The following is a 22,289-nucleotide window of genomic DNA, read 5'->3' as shown; positions in this document are numbered from 1 at the left end:
CGTTTTGTCCTTGGCTGGTTGGCCCAACAAACCCTTTCTGCCTTATGTGGGTTAAATATCTCATTATATCGATCATCCCCTTTCGATCCTTCCGCTAAGAAATTCCTGAACATCAAGGACAATGCCTCCTTCTTTGAAGTTACACATTTTGATACAAATTGTCCAAAGCGCTCCAAATATTTTTTTCGTGGATTTTGGGCCGTAAACCTGATTTTATAGATGAATTCCAGCACGTACTCGATTGATGGGGAATAAGTTGCTCCTGTTTCGGGTGACGCGGTGATCTTTGATCTGTGCCCAATGTGGCATTTGGGGAATGCCCTTTGTAAGTCGCCGCGTTACAGCAGCAGGTACTTCCCCTTCCCTCCGCCCTTGGGGAAAACGCCAATAAGTGTTCGAAGTTCGAACTAATTGCTGACGAACTAAAGTGAGAAATGATGCGCTGAAGGGGTATGTTTGGGGGGGATGGTAGAGCTGGAGCAATGGTCATTGAGGTTTGCTGATCGCAATTTTGGGTAATCGAAATGTCCGAATGCATTTTGCGGCACTTTAAAACGCCCGAAATGAAGTTTGGCAGTTTACAAATCACCGACTTCCCTCATTATCGCCATTCATCGAGAGACGCAATCAGAAATCGACGAAATCAGCGAACCTCTGCGGGAAGGATGTCAATGGGGGACCACTTTTGTGCAACCAAACTCGATCGGCGGGTTGTTCTTTTGGACTTTGGCACGCCACAAATTGATCGAAATTGACAAAATATTGAAGAAGAAAAAAAAAAGAAGGGTGGGAAAGAGAAATATGCAGTTCAATTGTGGCCGAAGAAAAATGCAGTTCAAGGACTTTCCGCCAAGTGCCGACAAAGTAAGTATCGAAAGCCAAAGAATGTAGATGCATCTGGAACTGTTGATTATAGTAACGAAATGGCTTTTGCATAAGATGAGCAGGTGGATCAACCAGGCAGGGAATTGACCAGCTCAAGGTCGGAAGATACTATAAGTCTTAGAGAACTTTGTTAGCAGAATCTTATTGGTTATCAGATCTTTGGTGTTATGGAACCTAAAATTATAAGTTAAAGCAAAAGATACAGATCCTTATTCCAGTTCAATGTAATCAAAAGAAAATAATTCAGAAAGAAACTCCCAGTTAGTTATAGTTTACTTTCTATAATGCACTCCCGATCAGCTACAAAGATAATTATTTACAGGCCATATGCTGGAGTTTCTCCGCAGTGCTGTCTCTCGGTTTATTAACCCCTTTTTCCGCATAACACCTGAGCCCACATAATTTGTCATGCCGTTTGGAATTTATTCAACAGTCGGGCCAAGCCCCCATGGAAACAAAGAAGAGCTACGACAAAAATTGTGGCTATCAAAAAGACTGAAAAGCTGCAACCCCAAAATGCAAACAATGGAAAACCCATGATCTGGGATGGGGTAACATTTTGTTTGTGAAAAGGAAATTGATCTTAGAAGTGGTCTAGAAGAGGACCCTAGAGTACCCGCAACATCATGTCTTCAGATCCTTTCCCCCCTCACGCCATTCGGTTCCGTTTTCCGGCTACCCTTAGCTCTTTGGGCCTTTTTGGTGCCGGGCAGGTGACTTTTGACTTTGGCTATTAATAAAAATAATAGTTGCGGCTAAAAAAGAAGAAGAAAAATACAAGAAAAAAAGGTGAAGAGCACGGCCAAGAGCAAGGGCAAAAAAGATGTCTTAGGTCAGTTGTGTGTTGCAGGTGAAGTCGAGAGCCCGGCTCACAATTAAAAATTCGGAGGGGATGCAGCCGCAAAAGGCACCTGTAAGGCACAGATAGAGGGAGACGGAAGGACTCTCCTCGAGAAGCGGAGCAGCGACTCAACATTACATCGGCTCATTTATGTTTATGTCCTTTCGTTGTAAGCAGCCTGGCGCTGATTCCCGATTCCCTCCAGCAGCATTGAGCACCTGCTGCCGTTTCTGATGCTCCTCCTGCTGTTGCTGCTCCTGCTGCTGCTGCTGCTGCTGCTGGCGGAATCCTGGAACCTGTCGCACAATTATTGAGCCAGGACGAGACGAGACGCGTGCTCAAAGCCGGTTTGCGGCAAAAAGCCATATGCCAGGAGGCAAATTACAACGGCGACCTGCAACCAGTTGACATGGGCCACACGACACCAGCTATATCGCCAGCACTTAAAAAAAAAAACAGAGTACTTACCTATACAAGCCAATCTTTGAGATTGTTATTATATAGTATAGTCATCTAAAAATATTAAAAATTAAAATTCAGCATTATCAAAATAATAATTTCTGTTTAATTTCTCAGCAAAAAATTTCTGAAAAGAATATGTTTTTACGTATCTTTAAGCACCCCAAAATTTATTTGCAGTGCATAAATTTTAGCAGCACCTACAGCAGAAGCCAAAAGATGCAACAGTCGTAAAAATCTCTCCCTCAGACGGACAGACCGCAAAAATATACAACCGATCTCGGAAGACAGACAGAGAGAGAGATCTGGATCTAATCTTGGCCCTCAGGGGAGTAACTGGCGAGTGTGTTTTTGAGCCACAAGCTGTCGCTTAAAATCCACAAGCGAAGGTGCAACAACAGTCGTAAGTGCGCCGCTGCACCTGTCACGCTCGATCGATATTACAAGATCGACTTGTTGGCCAGGCCAAAACTGACCCAATTTCCACCAACCGCCGGCTTCTTCTTTGCCTTTGTCCCTACATTTTTGTTTCCTTCTTTCGTTTTCTTTTCGAAACTGATAAGTTATGATTGCTTCACTTTTGTTTGATTGAGCATTGTCACCTGGCTGGATGGGCTGCTCGAAATTGATTGTTAGACGACGAAAGTATTAAGGTGTTTGGGAATGGGCATAAAAGGACAGGTGACGGGCTCCATATGCTGTCATAAAAATATATTACATGTCCTCTCAATTGTAAAGTCATTCTGGAGTCCTTACAGTAGTCATATTTTGATTAGTTCTAGTTGGAGTAGAGAAGGAAATAGAACCTTCTTTTTATTTTTTTAAAGAAATTGTTAACCCATCTCCTTCCCTTCAAGTTGAGATTGCATTGACCGGTCTTTAATCAGACTTGGCCAAGAGAACAAATACTGTTGCAGTTTGGCCCAAGTTCGCTGGCCAAATCGGAAGCCAATAGAGTGCCGTGTCAACGACTAGTCTGCAAGTTGCAGATTAGTCTCCAACCCCCCAACGCCGGGAAAATCTTAAGCTGTTTCGATTTGAGTGCAGAGGACAAATCCAAGTCAAATATGCAACTGCAACCCCTCTTGGGTCGACAAGGCAAATTGTGAAATCTATTCGCAGAGCTTAATTGGCAACACAACAAAAAGAAGGTAAGACATCAATGACCAATCCGCTGGGCTTAGCGAAAGGGTTGCGAAGACAAGAGCCAAAACAAAAGGTTAAGTCAAAACGCAAAACAAAAGGCTAAAGCCCCGGCAATTAAAATGACAAAATCTAAACATGAAATTGGTACGGATTTTTTAAGAAAAGGTGCAAAGACGAAGGAATACACCGATCTCAAGGTGTTTTCAGACTCTGAAACCCGAAAAAACACAGATTATAGACAGATTTTGAGGCGGCAGCAGACGGAGGCAGACACACATAACATATACTAACACAATGGCCAACAAATTGCGGCCGAAGATGCAACAGTTTTAGGGGTGAGGTTAAGGGCTCAAGGGATCAGAAGATCAGCAGGTTGAATACGCGAGCCAGCCAAGTCATTATAAGAATTTAAGCGCACCTTTCGTTTTGTTTTCCAGGACCGGGATTCGTATTCGAGTTCAGTTTTGAGTTCGTATTCGGTATTGGGATTCGGGCGACAGGTGCTCTTGCCAGATAAGAGCAGAGCAAAACAGTGCACATCGCATATAGCGGTAGATGATTCGAATCGGATCGGATCGGTTGGGATCGTTATCCTGCTGCCGCTTTGGTCCTTTTCCTGCTGCTGCTGCTGCTGCTGCTGTGCCAGATTCTGGCGACCAAGCCAGCAGGGGTTGGCCAAATTAATTCCTTGCCATATTTTATAATTCAACAGATGACACGAGCCAACTTAGGGCTTTTGTGGAGAAGCCCCGGCACGAGGGTCCGCTGCTTGATTGGTCGCTTTGGGGTCTTCCCGGGCCCTGATCCCGATTTCGATCCCGGTTCTTGGTCCCAGTTCGATCCTGCGGCTCGTTTGTGGCACAAGCCACATGCCACGCATCCAGGACCTCTCCCGAAGCGGCTTTTAGATGAGTCTACCATAGGGTACCCTTAGCTACGTGTTTAAGTTTGCATTGCCAAGAAATCTTTTGGAAAAAAATCTTTTAATTTAAAATTGAATACGTTATTATTGTTATTAGTTAGTTTGAAATAATTAAAATGCTTAGAAAATTACGCAAATTAATACTGTACTGTATATCTACAAGTTTAATGACCTACATCAGCAAATTCCAAGAAGAGTATTTGCCATTCAAGGTAAGGAAATCGAGTAGTTTCATCCTTATTTGACCGAGGATTTTCGCTCAGCGTGAGGTACTGTCGACTTCTCCCCTCTGGCACATTAGCTTAGTTTATTTGAAAGTGCAACAGTTTTTTGATAAAAGCAGTTTGTTGAACCCTCGCCCAAGTTGGAGTTGAAATGAGTGGCTCCCCTCAGGGAACAGACGACAACGACCTTTTGTCTATGCGATCTGCTGGAATATATATAAAAACATCGCCAGGGGTTGCAATATCGGTCCTAACTGCATATTGGCAAAGAACAGTTACGAGTTACGGTCAGAGCTCTATATACAGGTGGAAATCGTGTGCTTGTCACACTAATTTCTCAAAGTTCGAGTCCAGTTTTCGATTGGGTCGGTGGTTTTGTTTGTAGTCCGCTCCATTGGCCATTGCACTTTCACAGTTGCACTCCTGTCACATTTCGTTGTTTAATTTGATGTCAGTTCTGTTTGGACCTTTTGGACCTCTGGACTACCGAAAGTCCATTGCCCGACATGCTGGCAAACGCATAATTAACCGATAGAGATAGCAGCACAGGAGAGGAGGCATTGAACTTGGCCAAAAACCCAGCAGAGGATCATTAGAGAGTTCAGTTCCATGGGCAGCTCAGCAGGTTGAAGTTGAATGAACCAACCCAGAGTTCGACGATCAGTTGAAAGGATAATGACAGCAGGTAGGGACACTGGCGAAATGGACAACCTCAAAGGGAAAATACTATCAGTTCTAATACATCTTTTGGATGTTGTACAAATCTTTTGGTATTCTTGTCATCACAGATTTGATTACAATCTTTCTAATGCTGCTAAAATCTATCCAAAAATCAAGAAATTTGCTTTTCTGATAGCAAAATAAATTAAATTCTAAACCTAAACCATTAAAAATAGCAAAATAGGAAAATTAAATAGTATATCTTTTATTTAGTATTTAAAATTTCTATGGAAACAAAATTTATTAATAAAGAATTGATTGATATTCAAAATATAACACAAAAAAAAATTTTATTTAGTTTTTTATTTACATATTTACAATAACTACCCGAAATGTAGATAATGTTGCTATAAAAATTCTTTAAACCAGTTAATTTTACTCCCAGCAAAAGATGGCGCCTTAAAACTTTTCAGTTTAGTATATTTTTAACCTTTATATGTATATTATTAATTTCAAGTCTGGTCACACTTTAGGGTTGGCTTGGCGACACAATTATCTCAATTTCAAACCCAAGCGGCAAGGCAATCCAGTTTGATAGAAAATTTTGTAAATTTTTAAAGAAAATTCTTTTAAATGAATAAGGAGATGCAGGCGTTGTTCAGTGATCCGGCATTGGAGCGACACTTTACGGGCCACCACGGTGGGATAACGCAGCTGCGCTTCAGTCCAGATGGCACCCAAATCGCCACCTCCTCGATGGACTCTTCTGTGATCCTGTGGAATTTGAACCAAGCGGCGCGATGCATTCGATTTGCATCACATTCGGCGGCCGTAAGCGGAGTGGCCTGGTCGCCCAATGGCAATCTGGTTGCCTCCGGCGGCTACGATCGCACCGTTAAGATCTGGGAGCCTAAGTTGCGCGGCGCTTCTGGAGAGTTTGTGGCTCATAGCAAGAAGGTACGCAGTGTGGACTTCGATGCCACCGGTCAACTATTGCTGACCGCATCCGATGACAAGTCGGCCAAGATGTGGCGCGTGGCCAGGAGGCAGTTTATAACCTCCTTTGCCCATCAAAACAACTGGGTGCGCAGTGCCAAATTCAGTCCCAATGGCCAACTGGTGGCCACTGTTAGTGATGACAAATCGCTGAGAATCTACGATGTCGATAGTGGTGAATGCGTTCGCACTTTCCCCGAGGAACGAGCGGCTCCAAGGCAACTGGCTTGGCATCCCTTGGGCAAAATGATAGCCGTCGCCCTCGGCTGCAACCGCATAAAAATTTTCGACGTAGGCGGTAGCCAGCTGCTGCAATTGTATGTGGTTCACTCGGCCCCAGTCAATGATGTAGCCTTCCATCCAAGTGGGCATTTCCTGCTCTCCGGCAGCGACGACTTTACCATCCGCATCATGGATCTTCTGGAGGGTAGACCCATCTACACATTAACAGGTCACACGGCGGCGGTGAATGCGGTGGCCTTTAGTCAGGATGGGGACAAGTTTGCCACAGCTGGTAATGATCGTCAGGTGAGATTGGGCTTCTTTTAGGTATATAAATGTCAATAATACTTTATATCCATTTTAATTGGCAGCTTATGGTCTGGCAGTCGAACTTGCACACATACGACGCCTCCCAGTTCGATGCTAGAGCTGCCTTAGCCTCCTCTGGTGGTGACACCAGTGCCGGCACGTCGAGCGTCAGCTTAGGCAGTGACCACTCAGAATCCAACGACCGCAGTATTCGAATCGATCCCCGTCAGTCCGTGGCCTATCAGCTGTCGGAGGAGAACTTCCAGGTGCTCGACAGTAAAGGCTCAAACCAGACTCCAAAACGCGCAGCCCAAACCAGCCTTTCTAACCAAAATGTTCAATAGCCTTTGAGCTCACATAACCAGACGAACCTTCCGCAGGTTGTGGACGTGTCCTTCGAATCTGGCTCAGAGGCCTGCTCCTGTTCTGAGCGGCTAGAAGAGATCAACAAGCTGTTGGCCCTGATTGATGAACGTGTGCGCCGACTAGAGGGCATTTACTCCTTATAGCTAACTAAGCGTATTTATATTATTACTAGCTAACCATGCGAACTCTGTTCCGCCTTAAATGCAATTAAAAATCTAATTCGATGAAAATCATTTCTTATTTCTACAAAATAAAAACCAGGCAGTATTAATTTAGTTATCCATACATACATACAAACATATGTCGGAAATAGAAAAAAAGCTTTACTGAGTGAGACGTGAAGACTCAGCACTCGTCACTGACGAGTAAAAAGGCAGAGAGAACGATTAAAGGACAGATTGCAAACTAAGAATCAGTCTTGAAAGAGTTTCTGCACAGACTTAACGTCATCACGACTTGCTGCGCAGATAAAAAATGAGTCGTGTACTGAGGGGTGCTAAAATCGTCTTATAGCATTTCCAAAAACAAATGAGCACCTGCAAGTGAGCATCTGGCGAAAGTGGTAAAAACGGAGTATACGATTAATTCGAACGAATGAACAACGCCAAGAAAAGAGACAAGCTAACAAGGTCATTGCTTTGTGGCGAAAAAACAAAATCACGTCACTTTCTTGCAAACACTCAAAAATATAAAAGCTTTTTTCAAATGACATCATTTGGAGCATATATTACGACGAGCGATATTTTAATCCGACATGTAAGTTATTTATTGATACGCTTACTCCACTCTTAAGGGTCTAATTAGTCCGAAAAGAGTACATACATATGTATGTATGTATATGTATGTAGCTTGTGATTTACTATTATTTCTTAAAAATCTATTTCTGGGAAATAGAATAAATTTAAAATATTACTTTGCTTACATCATATGTACATATGTACATACATATACATATATACATATGTACATATAAATGTACATTACTAAGAAATTAAAGTTATGTCAGTGAAGTATTATCACTGACGGGGTTATTCATGTTCATAAATAACTATAACAAAATTAAGTAGTTTGGGCATGTATGACTCTGTCCGGCTTCCGAAATTTGGTTTTTATTGACGGAATCATGGATGCCAATAAATATTCAACTATTTTGAAAGAAAATTTGGTGCAAAGCTTGGGGTTTTCCTTCACTTTTCGGACAATACGTCTCTCCTCCTGGTCATTAAAAATTTTGTTCGGTGCATTACCGCCCCTTTCTGCCACCCGATTTTCGCAAAAAAGTGTTTGGGTTATGTATGGGTTTGAACTAGGGCTTGAGGCAACCATTTCCTGGGTTTTCCAATCCATAAAATGTTTAAGGACTAATTCGCTTTCCTCAATAACTATTGACTATTATTCGTGGCGCAATAGGTTTGAAAATCCTCGTTAATCCGTAATTTTTGGGTGCCCCCAGCCTCGAAAACTTATAAATATGCTTTTGTTAATATATTTTTACTTGTATTAAGAAAAAAAAATGGATTAAAAAGTCCTAGTTTAGAGTTATTAACCGTTAAAGTGATTGCACGAAACAAGCTTGTGCGTCGGAGTTGCCCTATTTTTTAGTTTTTGTATGAAAAATTCTTTTGTTTTTTAAATTAGTAAAAACAGTATCAAATTAAAAATTTGAATTTTTCTTGCACGAAATAAGCTTGGATCCACTGTATGTATGTATATGTATGTAGCTTGTGATTTACTATTATTTCTTCAAAATGTTCTGGGAAATAGAATAAATTTAAAATATTACTTTGCTTACATCATATGTACATATGTACATACATATACATATATACATATGTACATATAAATGTACATTACTAAGAAATTAAAGTTATGTCAGTGAAGTATTATCACTGACGGGGTTATTCATGTTCATAAAAAACCATAACAAAATTAAGTAAATTAATTCATAAAAATACTTCCAAAATTCTTCGAGTGTATATCTATGTATATACGTGCATAGATTATATAAGCGAACATACATGAATGAAAAAATAAAAATAAACAAGAGGAAACGCTATAGTCGAGTGCCGCGACTATAAGATACCCGTTACTGTTTTACGCAATTTTAAAATATTCATTTTGCTTGTGGAAATTACCTATTGTTGGAGAAAGCATGTTGAGTAAATGATAGTGACGTCACAAGTCATGGAGGCATTATAACTTTCGATAGATATTAACAGAAATAAGTTATACAAGGTCAAGCGAAGGCATTCATAAAATTATTATAGACGCCACAGTTTTCCGCGGTTTGTGGGCGTAAGACTGGGCGTGACCGGATGAAAACTCGTGGGAAGTTGCAGTAGCAACCCTTAAATATGTACGTATTCTTAAGCCTAACATTCTAGCTATTTTAGTTCACGAGATTTTTGCATTTTTGGTTTTTCGGGTTTTGGCGTTAGAGTGGGCGTGGCAGGATGCTGAAATAATCTTGCGCTGTCCCGGAACATCAAGAATCTTCATGCTTAATCTCAACTTTGTGTCTGCTATAGTTCCTGAGATCTCAGTGTTCATACGGACGGACAGACGGACATGGCTCAATCGACTTCGCTATTGATCCTGATCAAGAATATATATACTTTATAGGGTCGGAAAAGCTTCCTTCTATCTGTTACACACTTTTCAACAAATCTAGTATACCCTTTTACTCTACGAGTAACGGGTATAAAAACCCATATGCCTCTCGGTGGGCAGCTGTGAACTCTTGCCAAATTTTCAAAATACTGTCACACCTTATCATATTAGCCGAATGCCGAATGATTAATTTCCTGGAAATTATTCTCACGATTAAAAAAAAATAGAATGATATCTACATATATTTATTAATTTTGCTTTTAGTTGCGGTTCAAATCTTCGACAGAGCACAATGCTCCCCCAAAAGAAATTGTTTATTGTGCTCTTACAAACTCTCTGTTTGCGACTTTTGGTTGTGAATGGTAAAAAGCGTTAGAATAAGTGATACTAATTAAACACATTTTATTGTTCCGTTTTTAAAATTTTACGTTTGAGAGGGCATATCAACGTAAAATGAGTTTATGAGCAGGGCTTGTAATATAAAACGAGAAGAAACGCTATAGTCGAGAGCCGCGAATATAAGACAAGTGTTACTGTGTAATAATGTAGGGCGGCCTTACTAGGGCCATATTGTCTGACGACCACAACAGGACTGTCATAGTCGCCATGTAATTATTCCTGTGGCAAAACGTCGTGTTTGACTATAATTTATTGCAGAGCAGAGCGGCAGCAGCGTCTATGTATAAGAATATTGGTGTTCCGTAAGATTTCTATTCTACATTTTTAAATTTTTTTTTGGTCATCACCAATTGGCCTACCTTATGTTTTTTGTGGACTTTTAAAATACTTTTTTTTTTTAGCTTATTTTCTCCTATCTTCCCGCCAAAACAGCTTTTTTTGCTGGTCAAAAGTTGGCAGCACTGATCCTCACACATAAGGCGAGAGCGCGAGAGAGATCCATATGCACATGTTATATATGTGCGTTGTCAAGCTATGAGAAAAATTTTAAAATATTAATTTTGCTAGTGGAAAATGTCAAAGAGCCGGCTTTTGTGCCACCTTATAACCTACATTTCTTCATAAATAGCGAAATAATGTTTCGATTTAAAAAATTTTTGGTTAATCGATAGATATTGATATATTGATATTGTTATAAAAGGTATTGTAATAAAAACATTCATTATATTATAATATTATGGACGTCAAAGTTTTCCGTGATTAGTACGCGTTAGAGTGGGCGTGGCAGGATGCTGAAATAAACTGGATCAATTAAACAAGAATCTTTATGCTTAATCGACTTTGCGACTCTCATAGTTCCTGAGATCTCAGCGTTCATACGCACAGACGGACATGGTTCAATCGACTTCGCTATTGATCCTGATCAAGAATATATACATACATACGTATACTTTAAAGGGTCGGAAACGCTTCCTTCTACCTTTTACATACTTTTTAACGAATCTAATATACCCTTACTCTACCAGTAACGGGTAGAAAAAACACCCGCTCTCTTTTTTAACATGTTGTAACAGTTAAAGCTAACTATTTATTAATTTTTTGTTCTTACAAAATCAGGAATCTGTGGACCGAATGAGAGATGCATTAGGCAGGAAAATTGCGGCAGCAAAAATAAACTCATTCGATCGAATTGGAATGAAATTTCAAATTACAAAATATGCTTTCATGGGGCTTTCGGCATAAAGTATGTCTGCTGTCCTACAAAATTTCCAGTTTGTCAACGCGGTGAAAAATGTATCAAAAAGAATCTGTGCCCTGAGATGAAACACATATCGAAAATTGAAAACATTAAGTCCAGAATATGTGGAAATCAATACATCTGCTGTCCAGATTTGAAAAATTACACTGCTCATGTTTGTGGACCCGATGAGAATTGTCTAAGACGTGATATATGTTTTGAGACACTCCCCTCACCGCTTTCCCAGCAGACAAAGGATAAAATAAATAAAAACACATGCGCTCTTGATATGAGAAAAAGTTTGATAAATAAAAGGCAATATACCTGCTGCCCCAAGCCGGGAAATGGCCACGTGTTGCCAACTAACAAAATATGCGGTCAAAAGCCACCAGGTTATCGTATTGCAGGTGGAAATGAATCTGCTCCTAACGAATTTCCCTGGATGGCGTTGCTGTTATATAAGATACGATTATCTCCCAGACAAGAACTAGTACCAAAGTGTGCTGGTTCCCTAATAACTACTCGCTACATTCTGACTGCTGCTCACTGTATTGACAATGCAACATATTCGGACTTCGACCTGAGAAGTGTACGACTGGGCGAGCATGACCTATCCACTAAGATTGATTGCGTTACACTTCGTAATGGAAAGCAGTTGTGTTCGCCCCCACATGTGGATATTGAAGTGGAAAAGGTTATATTGCACGAAGCTTACAAAAACACTACTTCTTATGAGAACGACATTGGCCTGGTTCGAGTCATATCTCCAGTAACGTGAGTAATAAAACACTAAAACATTATCCACAAGAAATGAATGATTTCTTTCCTATCCTACAGTTATACTGATGTAATCAAACCGATCTGTATTTTGGAAAATCACATATCCCTCGCAAACAGCATCTTGCAAATAGCCGGTTGGGGTCGAAAAGAAAACCAAGAAAAAACCGAAGTATTGCTGCGTGCCTACATTAAAGAAGAAAGATATTACTGTTGGGGTAAACCTGATTTCCTACCCCAGACCGAAATATGTGCCGGCGGCCAGAATGGCGAGGATACATGCGTTGGCGATTCCGGTGGTCCTTTGATGGCCACCATAGGAAGAGGAGAAGAAGAAGTTGTATATGCCGCAGGTATTACATCCCATGGATATGAAAACTATAAATGCGGAGAGGTTCCAGCTATCTACACAAAAACGGGAGTATTTTACAAATGGATAAAGCAACATTTAAGGCCTTAAATTTGTTTGTAATATTTTATTACTTTTTAAAGTACATAATATTTACAGAACTCTTTTAAGGATTAAAGTAGAGCTTTCAAAACCAAAAACAAAACGTATGTATTATCTGCAGGACGAAAATTCAATTTGATATTCACATTATTTATTTTTAATTATATTTATATATTTCAAATCTATTCTATTATTCCATTATCTTATTTTAGGAAATGATATTATGGGGCATATCAATGTAATATACAGGATCTTACTTCAGAAGTGGAATGGCTAATAGTGATGGATATTATTAATAAATAAATTAGCAGTTATTTTGTAAATATATATTTTTTGGTTTTACAAAAATTAAATAAATTTTTAATTGAATATACAAAATAAAAGCAATTGAGCATATTCATAAAACAAAGCTAAAAGGACATGAAAAAGTAATAACTCAACGCTTATGCATTTATGAATAAGAAAAACAAATGAAGTCATAATTCACTTGAATGCAAAAAAAACTATTTTAAAGCTTAAGAGCCTTGAGTCTGCCTACTCATTCCGATTTTTAATGTTATTTTAACGTGACATCTGTTATACATAATGTGTGTCTCAGAAATATTTAAAATATGTAGTCCAGTGCATTTCAAACTTGTGGTGCTGAAATATAATACAATAGCAAAAATTACGGTTTCATACGGTGGCGGCGAATGCGGTGGCCTTTGGTTAGGATAGGGACAAGTTTGCCACAGCTGGTAAACCTTTAAACTCACATAACCAGACGAACCTTTCGCAGGTTGTGGACGTGTCCTTCGAATCTGGATCAGGGGCCTGCTCCTGTTCTGAGCGGCTAGAAGAGATCAACAAGCTGTTGGCCCTGATCGATGAACGTGTGCGCCGACTAGAGGGCATTTACTCCTTATAGCTAAGTAAGCGTCTTTATATTATTATAATATATGTATGTACATATGTTAAACTTATTAAATGGATATACATGTAAATATGTATGTCTAGCTTGTGATTTAAGATTATTTCATTAATGGTCCTGAAAATATGATAAATTTAAAAGATTACTTCCCTTACTTCAAACCATTTTCCATATTTTAACTACGCAATACAATTTATTTTTATTTAAATGAAAATATTATTATTTAGTATTGACAATTATTTATAAAATTACTAAGAAATGCAAGTTACATCAATGACGTATTACCACTGACTGGGTTACTAAGAACTCCTCTATAAATAACCATAACGAAAATTAAATTAATTAAATCCTAAAAAAAAACTTCAAAAATTGTTTGAATTTTTTATCTACATAAGCGAGCATTACGTACGTATATGTATGTATATGATACATATATGATCAAACAATAATAAAAATGTTTTTCCCTTGAATAATTGGATTTCCAGGAAATGGATCTGTCTTAAAAAAAAACCCGAAAGATATCTGTATTTACTAATTTGAGCTTCAGTTTGAATTGAAAACTTGGATGGAGCACAATGCTCCTCCAAAGTAAGTTGTTTATTGTGCTCTTACTACAGAGTCTCTTTCTGGGACTTTTTGCTTGGAATGGTAACTAGCGTTAGAATAAGTGATAATCATTAAACACTTTATTATTCAATTTTTGTAAATTGTATGTCTGAAGGAGCATATCAACATTAAGTGAATTTATGAGCAAGGCTTGTAATATAAAAAAAAAGGAAACATCCGCTCTGTTTTTTAACATGTTGAACTCAAATTCAGCAACAGGGAAGTCAATTTTAAAGTTAAATATCTATTAATTAATTTTTTTGTTCTTACAAAATCAGAAATCTGTGGACCGAATGAGAGATGCATTAAGCAAAAAAAATGCGACAAAATAACTGAACGCATTTATTCGAATCGGAATAAAATTTCAAATTACACAATATGCTTTCATGGGGCTTTCGGCACAAAGTATGTTTGCTGTCCTACAACATTTCCAGTTTGTCAAAGCAATGAGAAATGTATCAAAAAGAATCTGTGCCCCGAGATGAAACACATATCGGGAATTGAAAAGATTAAGTCCAGAATATGTGGAAACCAACACATCTGCTGCCCAGATTTGAAAAATTACACTCCTCATGTTTGTGGACCCGATGAGAATTGCCTAAGACGAGATATATGTCTTAAGTCACTCCCCTCACCGATTTCCCAGCAGACAAAGGATAAAATAAATAAAAACACATGCGCTCTTGATATGAGGAAAAAATCGATAAATAAGAGGCAATACACCTGCTGCCCCATACCGGGAAATGGCCACGTGTTGCCATCTAAACAAATATGCGGTCAAAAGCCACCAGGTTATCGTATTGCACGTGGAAATGAATCTGATCCTAACGAATTTCCCTGGATGGCGTTGCTGTTATATAATATACGATCATCTCCCAGACAGGGACTTGTACCAAAGTGTGCTGGTTCCCTAATAACTACTCGCTACATTCTGACTGCTGCTCACTGTATTGACAATGCAACATATTCGGACTTCGACCTGAGAAGTGTACGACTGGGCGAGCATGACCTATCCACTAAGATTGATTGCGTCACACTTCGTAATGGAAAGCAGTTGTGCTCGCCCCAACATGTGGATATCGAAGTGGACAAAGTTATTATGCACGAAGCGTACAAAAACACTACTTCTTATGAGAACGACATTGGCCTGGTTCGAGTCATATCTCCAGTAACGTGAGTAATAAAACTCCAAAACATTATCAACAAGAAATGAATGATTTCTTTGCTATCCTTCAGTTTTACTGATGTAATTAAGCCGATCTGTATTCTGGAAAATCACATATCCCTCGCAAACAGGATCTTGCAAATAGCCGGTTGGGGTCAAAAAGAAAACAAAGAAAAAACCCAAGTATTGCTGCTTGCCGACATTAAAGAAGATATACGTTATTGTTGGGGTAAAAGTGGTTTCCTACCCCAGACCGAAATATGTGCCGGTGGCCAGAAAGGCGAGGATACATGCGTTGGCGATTCCGGTGGTCCTTTGATGGATACCAGGGGAAGAGGCGACAAAGAATATGTGTATGCCGCAGGCATCACATCCCATGGATATGGTGACTGCGGAACGGCTCCATCTGTCTACACAAAAACAGGAGTATTTTACGATTGGATAAAGAACAATTTAAGACCTTAATTGTTTAGGTATTTTTTTAGTTTTGCAGAGTAATAGGTACTTAATATGTGAGGAACTCTTTTAAGGATTACAGCAGAGCTTTAAAAACTAAAAGAACGTTAATACAATTTCTGAACGACGAAAATTCAATTTGATATTTTCATTATTTATTTTTCGCCCACTCATTTTGATATTTCTCTATTTAAAATTTTTCGAAAATTAACCAAAGATCGATGTTTTAACTAGGGATTCCATTACCACCTTTTGGAAAGTGATTCTACGGGGCATATCAAGATAATATATAGGATCTTAATTCAGACGTGAATTGGTTGTTAGATATTGTTAGTATATAGTTAGTATAACTGTTAAATTAGTTATATTGTATATATGTACATATTTTTTAAACTCACAAACATTAAATAAATTAAATTCCACATACAGAATGTCAGAAAATAATGAAAAAGTAATAACTCATCGCTTATGCATTTATGAATAAGAAAAACAAATGAATTCATCACTCACTAAAATGCAAAAAAAATATTTTTAAGCTTTAGAGCCTTGAATCTGTCTAATCATTTCGATTTTTAATGTTATTTCAATGTGATAGTATACTATTTATAAGAAAGTTAGTGAGTCTCAGAAAAAATAAAAATATTAAATTAATTAAAATATTTCCAGTGCATCTCAAACTAATGTATTTTGAAAAATGGTGGTGAAATACAATAGCGGCTGGGTTTGTGTCTGTGGATTCCTTCCAGTTGGACATAATATTGGTTTATTTAACTTTATTAGAAACGGTCTTACTAGCTCAAAAAATAAACAAAATTTAGAGAAAGTGGCGATAAACAACGCCCGTGAAATCCGTATATTTCAGACGTCAATATGCGCGATTGGATGCCGGTACTCTTCTGCGGACTATCCGTGCCGCTCTCCCTCTTCATGTGGTTGGGAAACGTGGCGATATCGAAGATCTGGAGTAGCGACTTTGAGGGTAAGCGGTGGAATCCCTATAATGGATTCCCATACGAATAGCGGGGTCAAATAATGTGAGAAGGTTATCCAACAGAGTCTCGGGTGATTCCGCCGGTACGTTGGCTATTCTCCACACTGGCACCTTTGGCCTTAATGACGGTGGCACTGCGAAGGAGGAGCGTCAATCGATCTGGAGCTGCATTGGGTATCCTGGTTGCCTTCATCCTCTCCATTGCCAGCCATCCGTTCTTCGCCAGTCTGGTAGTGTTCTTCTTTAGCTCCTCACGAGCCACCAAGTTCCGGGCGCACATGAAACGGCGTTTTGAGAGCGATTTCCGAGAGGGCGAAGGCCAGCGGAACTGGGTCCAGGTGCTGTGCAATGGAGGCATGGCCGCCCAGCTGGCGCTTCTTTATCTCTTGGATTGCGGCAGTGGAGAGCGATCGATAGACTTTTCCCGAGAGTACCGATCAAGCTGGTTGGGCGTTGCTGTTATGAGTGCCTTTGCATGCTGCAACGGCGACACCTGGTCCAGTGAACTGGGCTCAGTATTGTCGCAACGTGATCCAGTGTCCATTATCACTTGGCGTCGAGTGCCGCGCGGCACAAACGGTGGCGTTTCGCTAGCCGGGATTGCTGTCAGTCTGCTGGGCGGACTGCTCGTTGGATTTGGATACTTTGTCACCGTACGCTACACAGTGGAGGCCAAAATGCTATTGGTTAGTCCACCACAATGGCCAATTGTCGCTTTTGGCGGCATTGCTGGACTTTTTGGCTCTCTGCTCGACTCCGTATTGGGTGGACTGCTGCAATTCTCGGGCATCAATGCGGAGGGAAAAATTGTGGAAGCGCCCGGCAAGGGTGTACGTCATGTAAGCGGACTACGTATTCTGGACAACCACAGTGTCAACCTCATTTCCAGTATCATTACCGGCGTCACCATTCCCGTCTTGGCACAGAGATTCTGGCCCGTACGCTGATGTTATTGTTTGTTTTACATTAGTTTTAAGTGCAATTCACTATCTGTACTCACTAGCCCGATTCGAAAATGTTGTGCCTGAGAAGATCAAATCCAATGTTTATCATAATCAAGGCCAGTGAATGCTCTCCATATCTATTTTTGTAAAGCTTCCAGATCGCCAAGCGAACTAACCGACTAAAAGAGACTCGATAGAAACAACGATTAAGGCAAAGGCAGCGGATTGCCAAGGCAGCTAGTTCATATATTACACTAAGGTAGCTACCATGTTCCTAAAGGAATTAAGACTTTGTTGATACTGCTTAGTAGCACCGCGACTGTCCACCTAGATTACGTATTTAAAATCTCGATTAAACTAACCTTATATATGAACAATATTTTTGTTTATCTTTAAATTCCTGTACGTGACCGAAGAAATCTGATCGTGTATATATGTATACTCCCATTGCGTCATCGCAAGTTGTTTTCTATAATTCCGAGAACAATGCATGATTCCCGATGGAATATTTTTAGCAAACCTCGCCCTGTTTGGCTTATGGTAATTATTTGGGTCGTCGACTTGACTCTTCTTTTGAGTTTCTTTTCTTATTAATTGGAATATTGAAAATTTAACTGATATTTGATTAATAATACATTCTCTAATTGAAATATTGTTATTGTTTTTATAAAATTATCAAGATATTTTTAATCTTTCTGAATTTTATTCGATCTTTTTAGCTTCTGCAGTTCTAGATTACGAATCAAGTTTTGGGAGAGGGCACGCAATGCCTCGCTAGAGGAGCTGGGTAAACTGGGTAAAGTGGAGGGACTGCTGGCTGCAACCGGACTGTTTGGTTTGGCAAAGCCAATAGAGAACTTTATCATTAGATCGCCAATGGGTGAGTTGATGAACTGGGAGCCTGTCGAAATGGTTTTGAATATGATGCGGCGCTTGTGCTGGTAGACCTGCGGATCACTAATCAAATTGTTTCCCTGAAATGGATTTGGCTTGGAATTGGTACTAGAGCCAATCTTAGGACGATTTGTGGTGGTGGTCACGGGCGTTGGTGGCTCAGTAGTGCTGGTTTGATTTAAAGGTCTGGCTGTGATCTTCGGCTGCGCAGTTGATCTTGTCCTAGTAGTTCGCGGATGTGAGGTGGTGCGTCGCCTGATCGGTCGCCGAGTGCTGCTAGTGCTGCTTGGGAAGCTCAACTGTGATCCCTGGTAGCCTGCCTCGTTTTGGTCAACTTCTTCGGGAGAACCAGACATTGCATCTGGTTTCTCAGGATCCAACGGATAGCCCTGATCTGTCTGATCCTCTTCGTCCTCATAGTCATCCTGAAGATCAGCATCTCGGTCTCCGCCGGAGAAGTACGGCGGTTGGTGTGGTGGCTGTTGGTCACGACGTTCCAGTTTTTCTCGTTGCTCATAGACTGGATCAGTGGGAGCTGATGCGGCCAGCACTTGTTCCATCTGCTTCTGGAGGATCTCATAGAGCGGAGTATTGTGTTCATCCTCTAGAACTTCAGCTGGTTCACTAGGCACAAACTGATTGTTAATATAGGCATTACGAGCATCCAGGTCGTCATCCACATCTAGGATATCGTCTTTGCGGGATCGAGACTCTGTTTGCAGCTGATCGGGCGGTGGATGGGTCACACCTTCAGCTACCTCCACCGGAGCAGCTCTACAAGTGAGTATAACTAAAAAAGGGTTTATTAATATAAAAAAATGTTTTTTTCAGATATCTTACATCCACTTAACAGGAGCAGTAGCTGAATCTTCCAGATCCCAAATTCAACACTTCTAGCTCCCATTGCAGTTGGCCAACTTCTGTGATATGTGACACAAATCCCGCTGCTTTTATAGGCAACTCCAGTGCAACCTGCTGCAGTGACCACAATGCATCCCACGCCCAATTAGTTTTTAGGTTTACTGCCCGACTTTGGATGACGGCCCTTTCAAACTTTTGATATCAATCAGTTTATAGAACTCGTTTCGAGGGTCAATGCTCTTGAAAGAAACTGCATCATCTCAGAATTCCTCTCAATTGAATTATAAAGTGAAGAGCTTATCTCAAAGGAAATTGTTTATAGGGTCTGATTGGAAGAAATATAAAAATTTAGAGTAACTACGAGTTGTTATGCCTTTTAGAAGAAAAAGGTTTTTAGTGTATTTGCTAATGGAAACCATTGTTTTGTTTAAAATAACACCTGCGATAAAAAGGAAGTGTAGTTTGCTCTCCAATTCAACTAAATGTCTTTACAAAAGTAATTATTATTTAAAAATATATGAAGTTCTCTCTGATCTTTGGACTGCTGATAGCCTCTGCAATCTATAAAAACTCTTTTAATATTACTTAAACATTACTCCGACTTTATGATCAGAATCAACTTTAATCACATTATACATATAAGTGTTATCTTAATATATTGGTTCCTTAACCTATCGGAATTGCTTTTGATAAGCCATAAACGGGCTGCTGCGCAAAACAGAGTCTTTTTAATAATTATAATGAAGACATTCGATCAGTTGTAAAATCATCTTCCTTCAATTCAGACCACCAACCTCTGATTAAATATTGAACTCAAAATGGTGAGAAGGTTCTTAATCTGCCTGCTGTTCGTCTTGTTTGCTGTAAGTGGATATCCTTAAGCAGGATTCCAGCAGGAAGGTTTAATAAAGGACTGTAGTTTCAGGACGCCATGACTGAATACCAGTGGAATGTGGATTACATTCATGATAAGGCAATTGAAAGGAGAATGCGCATACCTCTTCCGTATGAAAAGCCGGAGGTAATCCAGATAAATGTTATGATTTAATATTTTTTTTTGTTATATTAACTTAATTTTAAATGACTTAAATTAGGGGATACATTCTGACTTCATAGGGTTCATATATATATATTGCCTTTCATCTGCTTCCCTGCAGCAGATCTAAGACTTCATTTTAGAAAATTAACCTGCCTGAAATTATAAAATTTACATAATAATTCCAAACCTAATAGGTATTGCTGAGATCAAGCTTAGAATTGATCTTGCCAAAAGTAACTTTCAAGCTCGTTAAAAACAATTTTGAATAAAATACTTTTTTTCGACAACTTTTGAAGGTTGGAGGGAGAGCTGACTGGTTTCCCCATGGACCTTAAACAACGAACATCTTAAAAATCACGGCGAAAAGCAACGTAAAAAGTTTTTAATTTTGTAAATCCTTTGTTTTTTATTGTAATAAATTAAATAAATATTTTGTATTAAATTAGATATTTTTAGCGTAAGCTACATTATACTTAAGCCTACTGTCCATGCTCTTGGGCTGGGTCTGTTCCTTCAGGGGAGCGATCTCTAGTGGCTTAGGGCTGGTGGTGTCCTTCAAGGGCATGGGTGGCAAAGCGATGTCCTCGCTTGCCTTCGCAGGCTCTACGACTGGAACTGGTTTAGGAATGGCGGCTTGGACAGCAACTGGCACTGGGACCTGGGGTGCCTCTACTGGTTTTTGAAGATTTAAAGTCAGAGGCTCCTCCTCGTCCTTCTCCTTTTGGTTCTGCTTCTCCTCACTGCTTTCGCTGCTGTCCTTTTCCTTTTGCTTTTTCTCCGCCTTTTCCTTCTTCTTCTGCTCCTTCTCCAGCTTATGTATTTCCTCCTCGTGCTTTCGTTTCTCCTCCTCCAGCTTCAGTTGCTCGACCAGAGCCGCATCCCGGAAGTAAGGTGACGATCGGAACTTCTTGTCGGCATAGGCAGTCTCCTTGGGATATTTCTCCTTGCACTCGGAATAGGAGTAATCAGACCAAATGCCATGCGATCGGCACTTGGCCACATCCAGCTTGCACCTGCTATAGAAGACGGCCACCTCCGAGGAAGTCTTGCCACAGATGGGATCGTAGAGATCAGTGCAATCATCGTCGCACAAATATCCTTCGCTCAAGGACTGGGCAGCACTGTTGATAGCCGCCGAATTGGATGTCTGGCAATCCTTTTGTCCAGACTCACAGCTAAACCAGGCGATGGGTATGGCCAGATAGGGTGGACTCAAACGCTTCTGTCCCGCTCCATTTTCACCGGCCGCTGCAAAGGTGCGCTTCACATAGTAGCCATGCTCCTCGGTGGAAACTTGCGTGCTACCTCCCAGATCCGTAGAAGTAGACCACTTGGTCTTCGTCTTGGTCTTTTGGGGATCATGACCATCGTGATGGTGATCGGAACCCTTGTGCTTGCGGCGTTTTGCATCCGCTGGTGTCGCCTCTAAAAGCAGCAAAGCTGCCACTGCTAGATACAAAATGAAATGGGAGATCCGGTGGTTAATTATGGGATATTGACCAGAACTGGTCAGGTTGGATATCAGAGACTTACCCACGATACAAGCTATTTGATATGGCCTCATATTGATCTGGTCAGCTGCTCGTCTCCACAACAACTGATCGCATCTTCTGGCGACCGTTGCTTAAGTACCAGTCTTAGCCACTCGCCGGGGAATTCTTAAAACGCTTACCGGTTTTTCCTCGCACTGCAGCTCTTCCAACGTCCACATCTTCTCAGAGTTTTGTTTACACTTCGCGTCGTCTCGAGTTCCGAACGAAAGTACGTCAAGTTTTTATTTTTTTTGGTACTACATATATCTTATTTGGTGAAATTTTATGCAAACTCATGTGGCCGTACCCTTTCCAGCGATAGCCATCTAGAATGTCTCAGATCTGGAACTGGTTGGTGTGTGTGTTTTTAACACCTTCGATGCCCTC

At 40.2% G+C, this 22,289-nt stretch overlaps 6 protein-coding genes across 8 annotated transcripts; 4 read left to right on the top strand and 2 right to left on the bottom strand.

Moving 5' to 3' along the window:
• Positions 1 to 5,664: 5,664 nt before the first annotated feature.
• Positions 5,665 to 7,260, top strand: LOC108113833 (POC1 centriolar protein homolog). The gene is made up of 2 exons (XM_017224541.2): positions 5,665 to 6,661; positions 6,727 to 7,260. The coding sequence occupies exons 1-2, from the start codon at positions 5,771 to 5,773 to the stop codon at positions 7,006 to 7,008; spliced, it is 1,173 nt and encodes a 390-aa protein (XP_017080030.1). The 5' UTR covers positions 5,665 to 5,770; the 3' UTR covers positions 7,009 to 7,260.
• A 4,226-nt stretch (positions 7,261 to 11,486) lies between these two features.
• LOC108113828 (spaetzle-processing enzyme-like) lies at positions 11,487 to 12,625 on the top strand. The gene is made up of 2 exons (XM_041818204.1): positions 11,487 to 12,050; positions 12,114 to 12,625. Exons 1-2 carry the CDS (start codon positions 11,566 to 11,568, stop codon positions 12,511 to 12,513), a joined length of 885 nt encoding a protein of 294 aa, XP_041674138.1. The 5' UTR covers positions 11,487 to 11,565; the 3' UTR covers positions 12,514 to 12,625.
• Positions 12,626 to 13,979: 1,354 nt separating this feature from the next.
• On the top strand, positions 13,980 to 15,650 carry LOC121529980 (spaetzle-processing enzyme-like). The gene is made up of 3 exons (XM_041818154.1): positions 13,980 to 14,002; positions 14,900 to 15,193; positions 15,257 to 15,650. Exons 1-3 carry the CDS (start codon positions 13,980 to 13,982, stop codon positions 15,648 to 15,650), a joined length of 711 nt encoding a protein of 236 aa, XP_041674088.1.
• Positions 15,651 to 16,424: 774 nt separating this feature from the next.
• Positions 16,425 to 17,953, top strand: LOC108113869 (transmembrane protein 19). Of its 2 annotated transcripts, none has more exons than XM_017224583.2 (2): positions 16,425 to 16,620; positions 16,696 to 17,953. In XM_017224583.2, exons 1-2 carry the CDS (start codon positions 16,512 to 16,514, stop codon positions 17,577 to 17,579), a joined length of 993 nt encoding a protein of 330 aa, XP_017080072.1. In that variant the 5' UTR covers positions 16,425 to 16,511; the 3' UTR covers positions 17,580 to 17,953. The 2 variants fall into 2 exon arrangements, with proteins under 2 accessions (XP_017080072.1, XP_017080071.1); XM_017224582.2 differs by having other exon boundaries at positions 16,684 to 17,953.
• A 278-nt stretch (positions 17,954 to 18,231) lies between these two features.
• Positions 18,232 to 19,412, bottom strand: LOC108113867. Its single transcript, XM_017224581.2, has 2 exons — positions 19,311 to 19,412; positions 18,232 to 19,260 (listed from the first exon to the last, which is right to left on the bottom strand). Exons 1-2 carry the CDS (start codon positions 19,372 to 19,374, stop codon positions 18,263 to 18,265), a joined length of 1,062 nt encoding a protein of 353 aa, XP_017080070.2. The 5' UTR covers positions 19,375 to 19,412; the 3' UTR covers positions 18,232 to 18,262.
• A 1,343-nt stretch (positions 19,413 to 20,755) lies between these two features.
• Positions 20,756 to 21,981, bottom strand: LOC108113840. 2 transcript variants are annotated; one of them, XM_017224551.2, is made up of 2 exons: positions 21,904 to 21,970; positions 20,756 to 21,819 (listed from the first exon to the last, which is right to left on the bottom strand). In XM_017224551.2, exons 1-2 carry the CDS (start codon positions 21,932 to 21,934, stop codon positions 20,813 to 20,815), a joined length of 1,038 nt encoding a protein of 345 aa, XP_017080040.2. In that variant the 5' UTR covers positions 21,935 to 21,970; the 3' UTR covers positions 20,756 to 20,812. The 2 variants fall into 2 exon arrangements, with proteins under 2 accessions (XP_017080040.2, XP_017080039.2); XM_017224550.2 differs by having other exon boundaries at positions 20,757 to 21,816; positions 21,904 to 21,981.
• Positions 21,982 to 22,289: the final 308 nt, after the last annotated feature.

This window comes from Drosophila eugracilis, unplaced genomic scaffold, assembly GCF_018153835.1.
Source record: "Drosophila eugracilis isolate 14026-0451.02 unplaced genomic scaffold, ASM1815383v1 contig_2154, whole genome shotgun sequence".
In the NCBI taxonomy this organism is placed as follows: domain Eukaryota; kingdom Metazoa; phylum Arthropoda; class Insecta; order Diptera; family Drosophilidae; genus Drosophila; species Drosophila eugracilis.
This window is presented reverse-complemented; position numbering and strand designations above follow the sequence as displayed.

Bases quoted from the DNA above. Each gene is read 5' to 3' on its own strand.
- LOC108113828 (XM_041818204.1), top strand. From the start codon at position 11,566: ATGAGAAAAAGTTTGATAAATAAAAGGCAATATACCTGCTGCCCCAAG. The intron at 12,051-12,113 runs GTGAGTAATAAA...CCTATCCTACAG, and splicing joins CGAGTCATATCTCCAGTAAC to TTATACTGATGTAATCAAAC.
- LOC121529980 (XM_041818154.1), top strand. From the start codon at position 13,980: ATGGAGCACAATGCTCCTCCAAA. The intron at 14,003-14,899 runs GTAAGTTGTTTA...ATCATCTCCCAG, and splicing joins GAGCACAATGCTCCTCCAAA to ACAGGGACTTGTACCAAAGT. The intron at 15,194-15,256 runs GTGAGTAATAAA...GCTATCCTTCAG, and splicing joins CGAGTCATATCTCCAGTAAC to TTTTACTGATGTAATTAAGC.
- LOC108113833 (XM_017224541.2), top strand. From the start codon at position 5,771: ATGAATAAGGAGATGCAGGCGTTGTTCAGTGATCCGGCATTGGAGCGA. The intron at 6,662-6,726 runs GTGAGATTGGGC...TTTAATTGGCAG, and splicing joins CAGCTGGTAATGATCGTCAG to CTTATGGTCTGGCAGTCGAA.
- LOC108113869 (XM_017224582.2), top strand. From the start codon at position 16,512: ATGCGCGATTGGATGCCGGTACTCTTCTGCGGACTATCCGTGCCGCTC. The intron at 16,621-16,683 runs GTAAGCGGTGGA...TAATGTGAGAAG, and splicing joins CTGGAGTAGCGACTTTGAGG to GTTATCCAACAGAGTCTCGG.
- LOC108113840 (XM_017224551.2), bottom strand. From the start codon at position 21,934: ATGAGGCCATATCAAATAGCTTGTATCGTGG. The intron at 21,820-21,903 runs GTAAGTCTCTGA...TTTTGTATCTAG, and splicing joins TCAAATAGCTTGTATCGTGG to CAGTGGCAGCTTTGCTGCTT.
- LOC108113867 (XM_017224581.2), bottom strand. From the start codon at position 19,374: ATGGGAGCTAGAAGTGTTGAATTTGGGATCTGGAAGATTCAGCTACTG. The intron at 19,261-19,310 runs GTAAGATATCTG...ACCCTTTTTTAG, and splicing joins ACTGCTCCTGTTAAGTGGAT to TTATACTCACTTGTAGAGCT.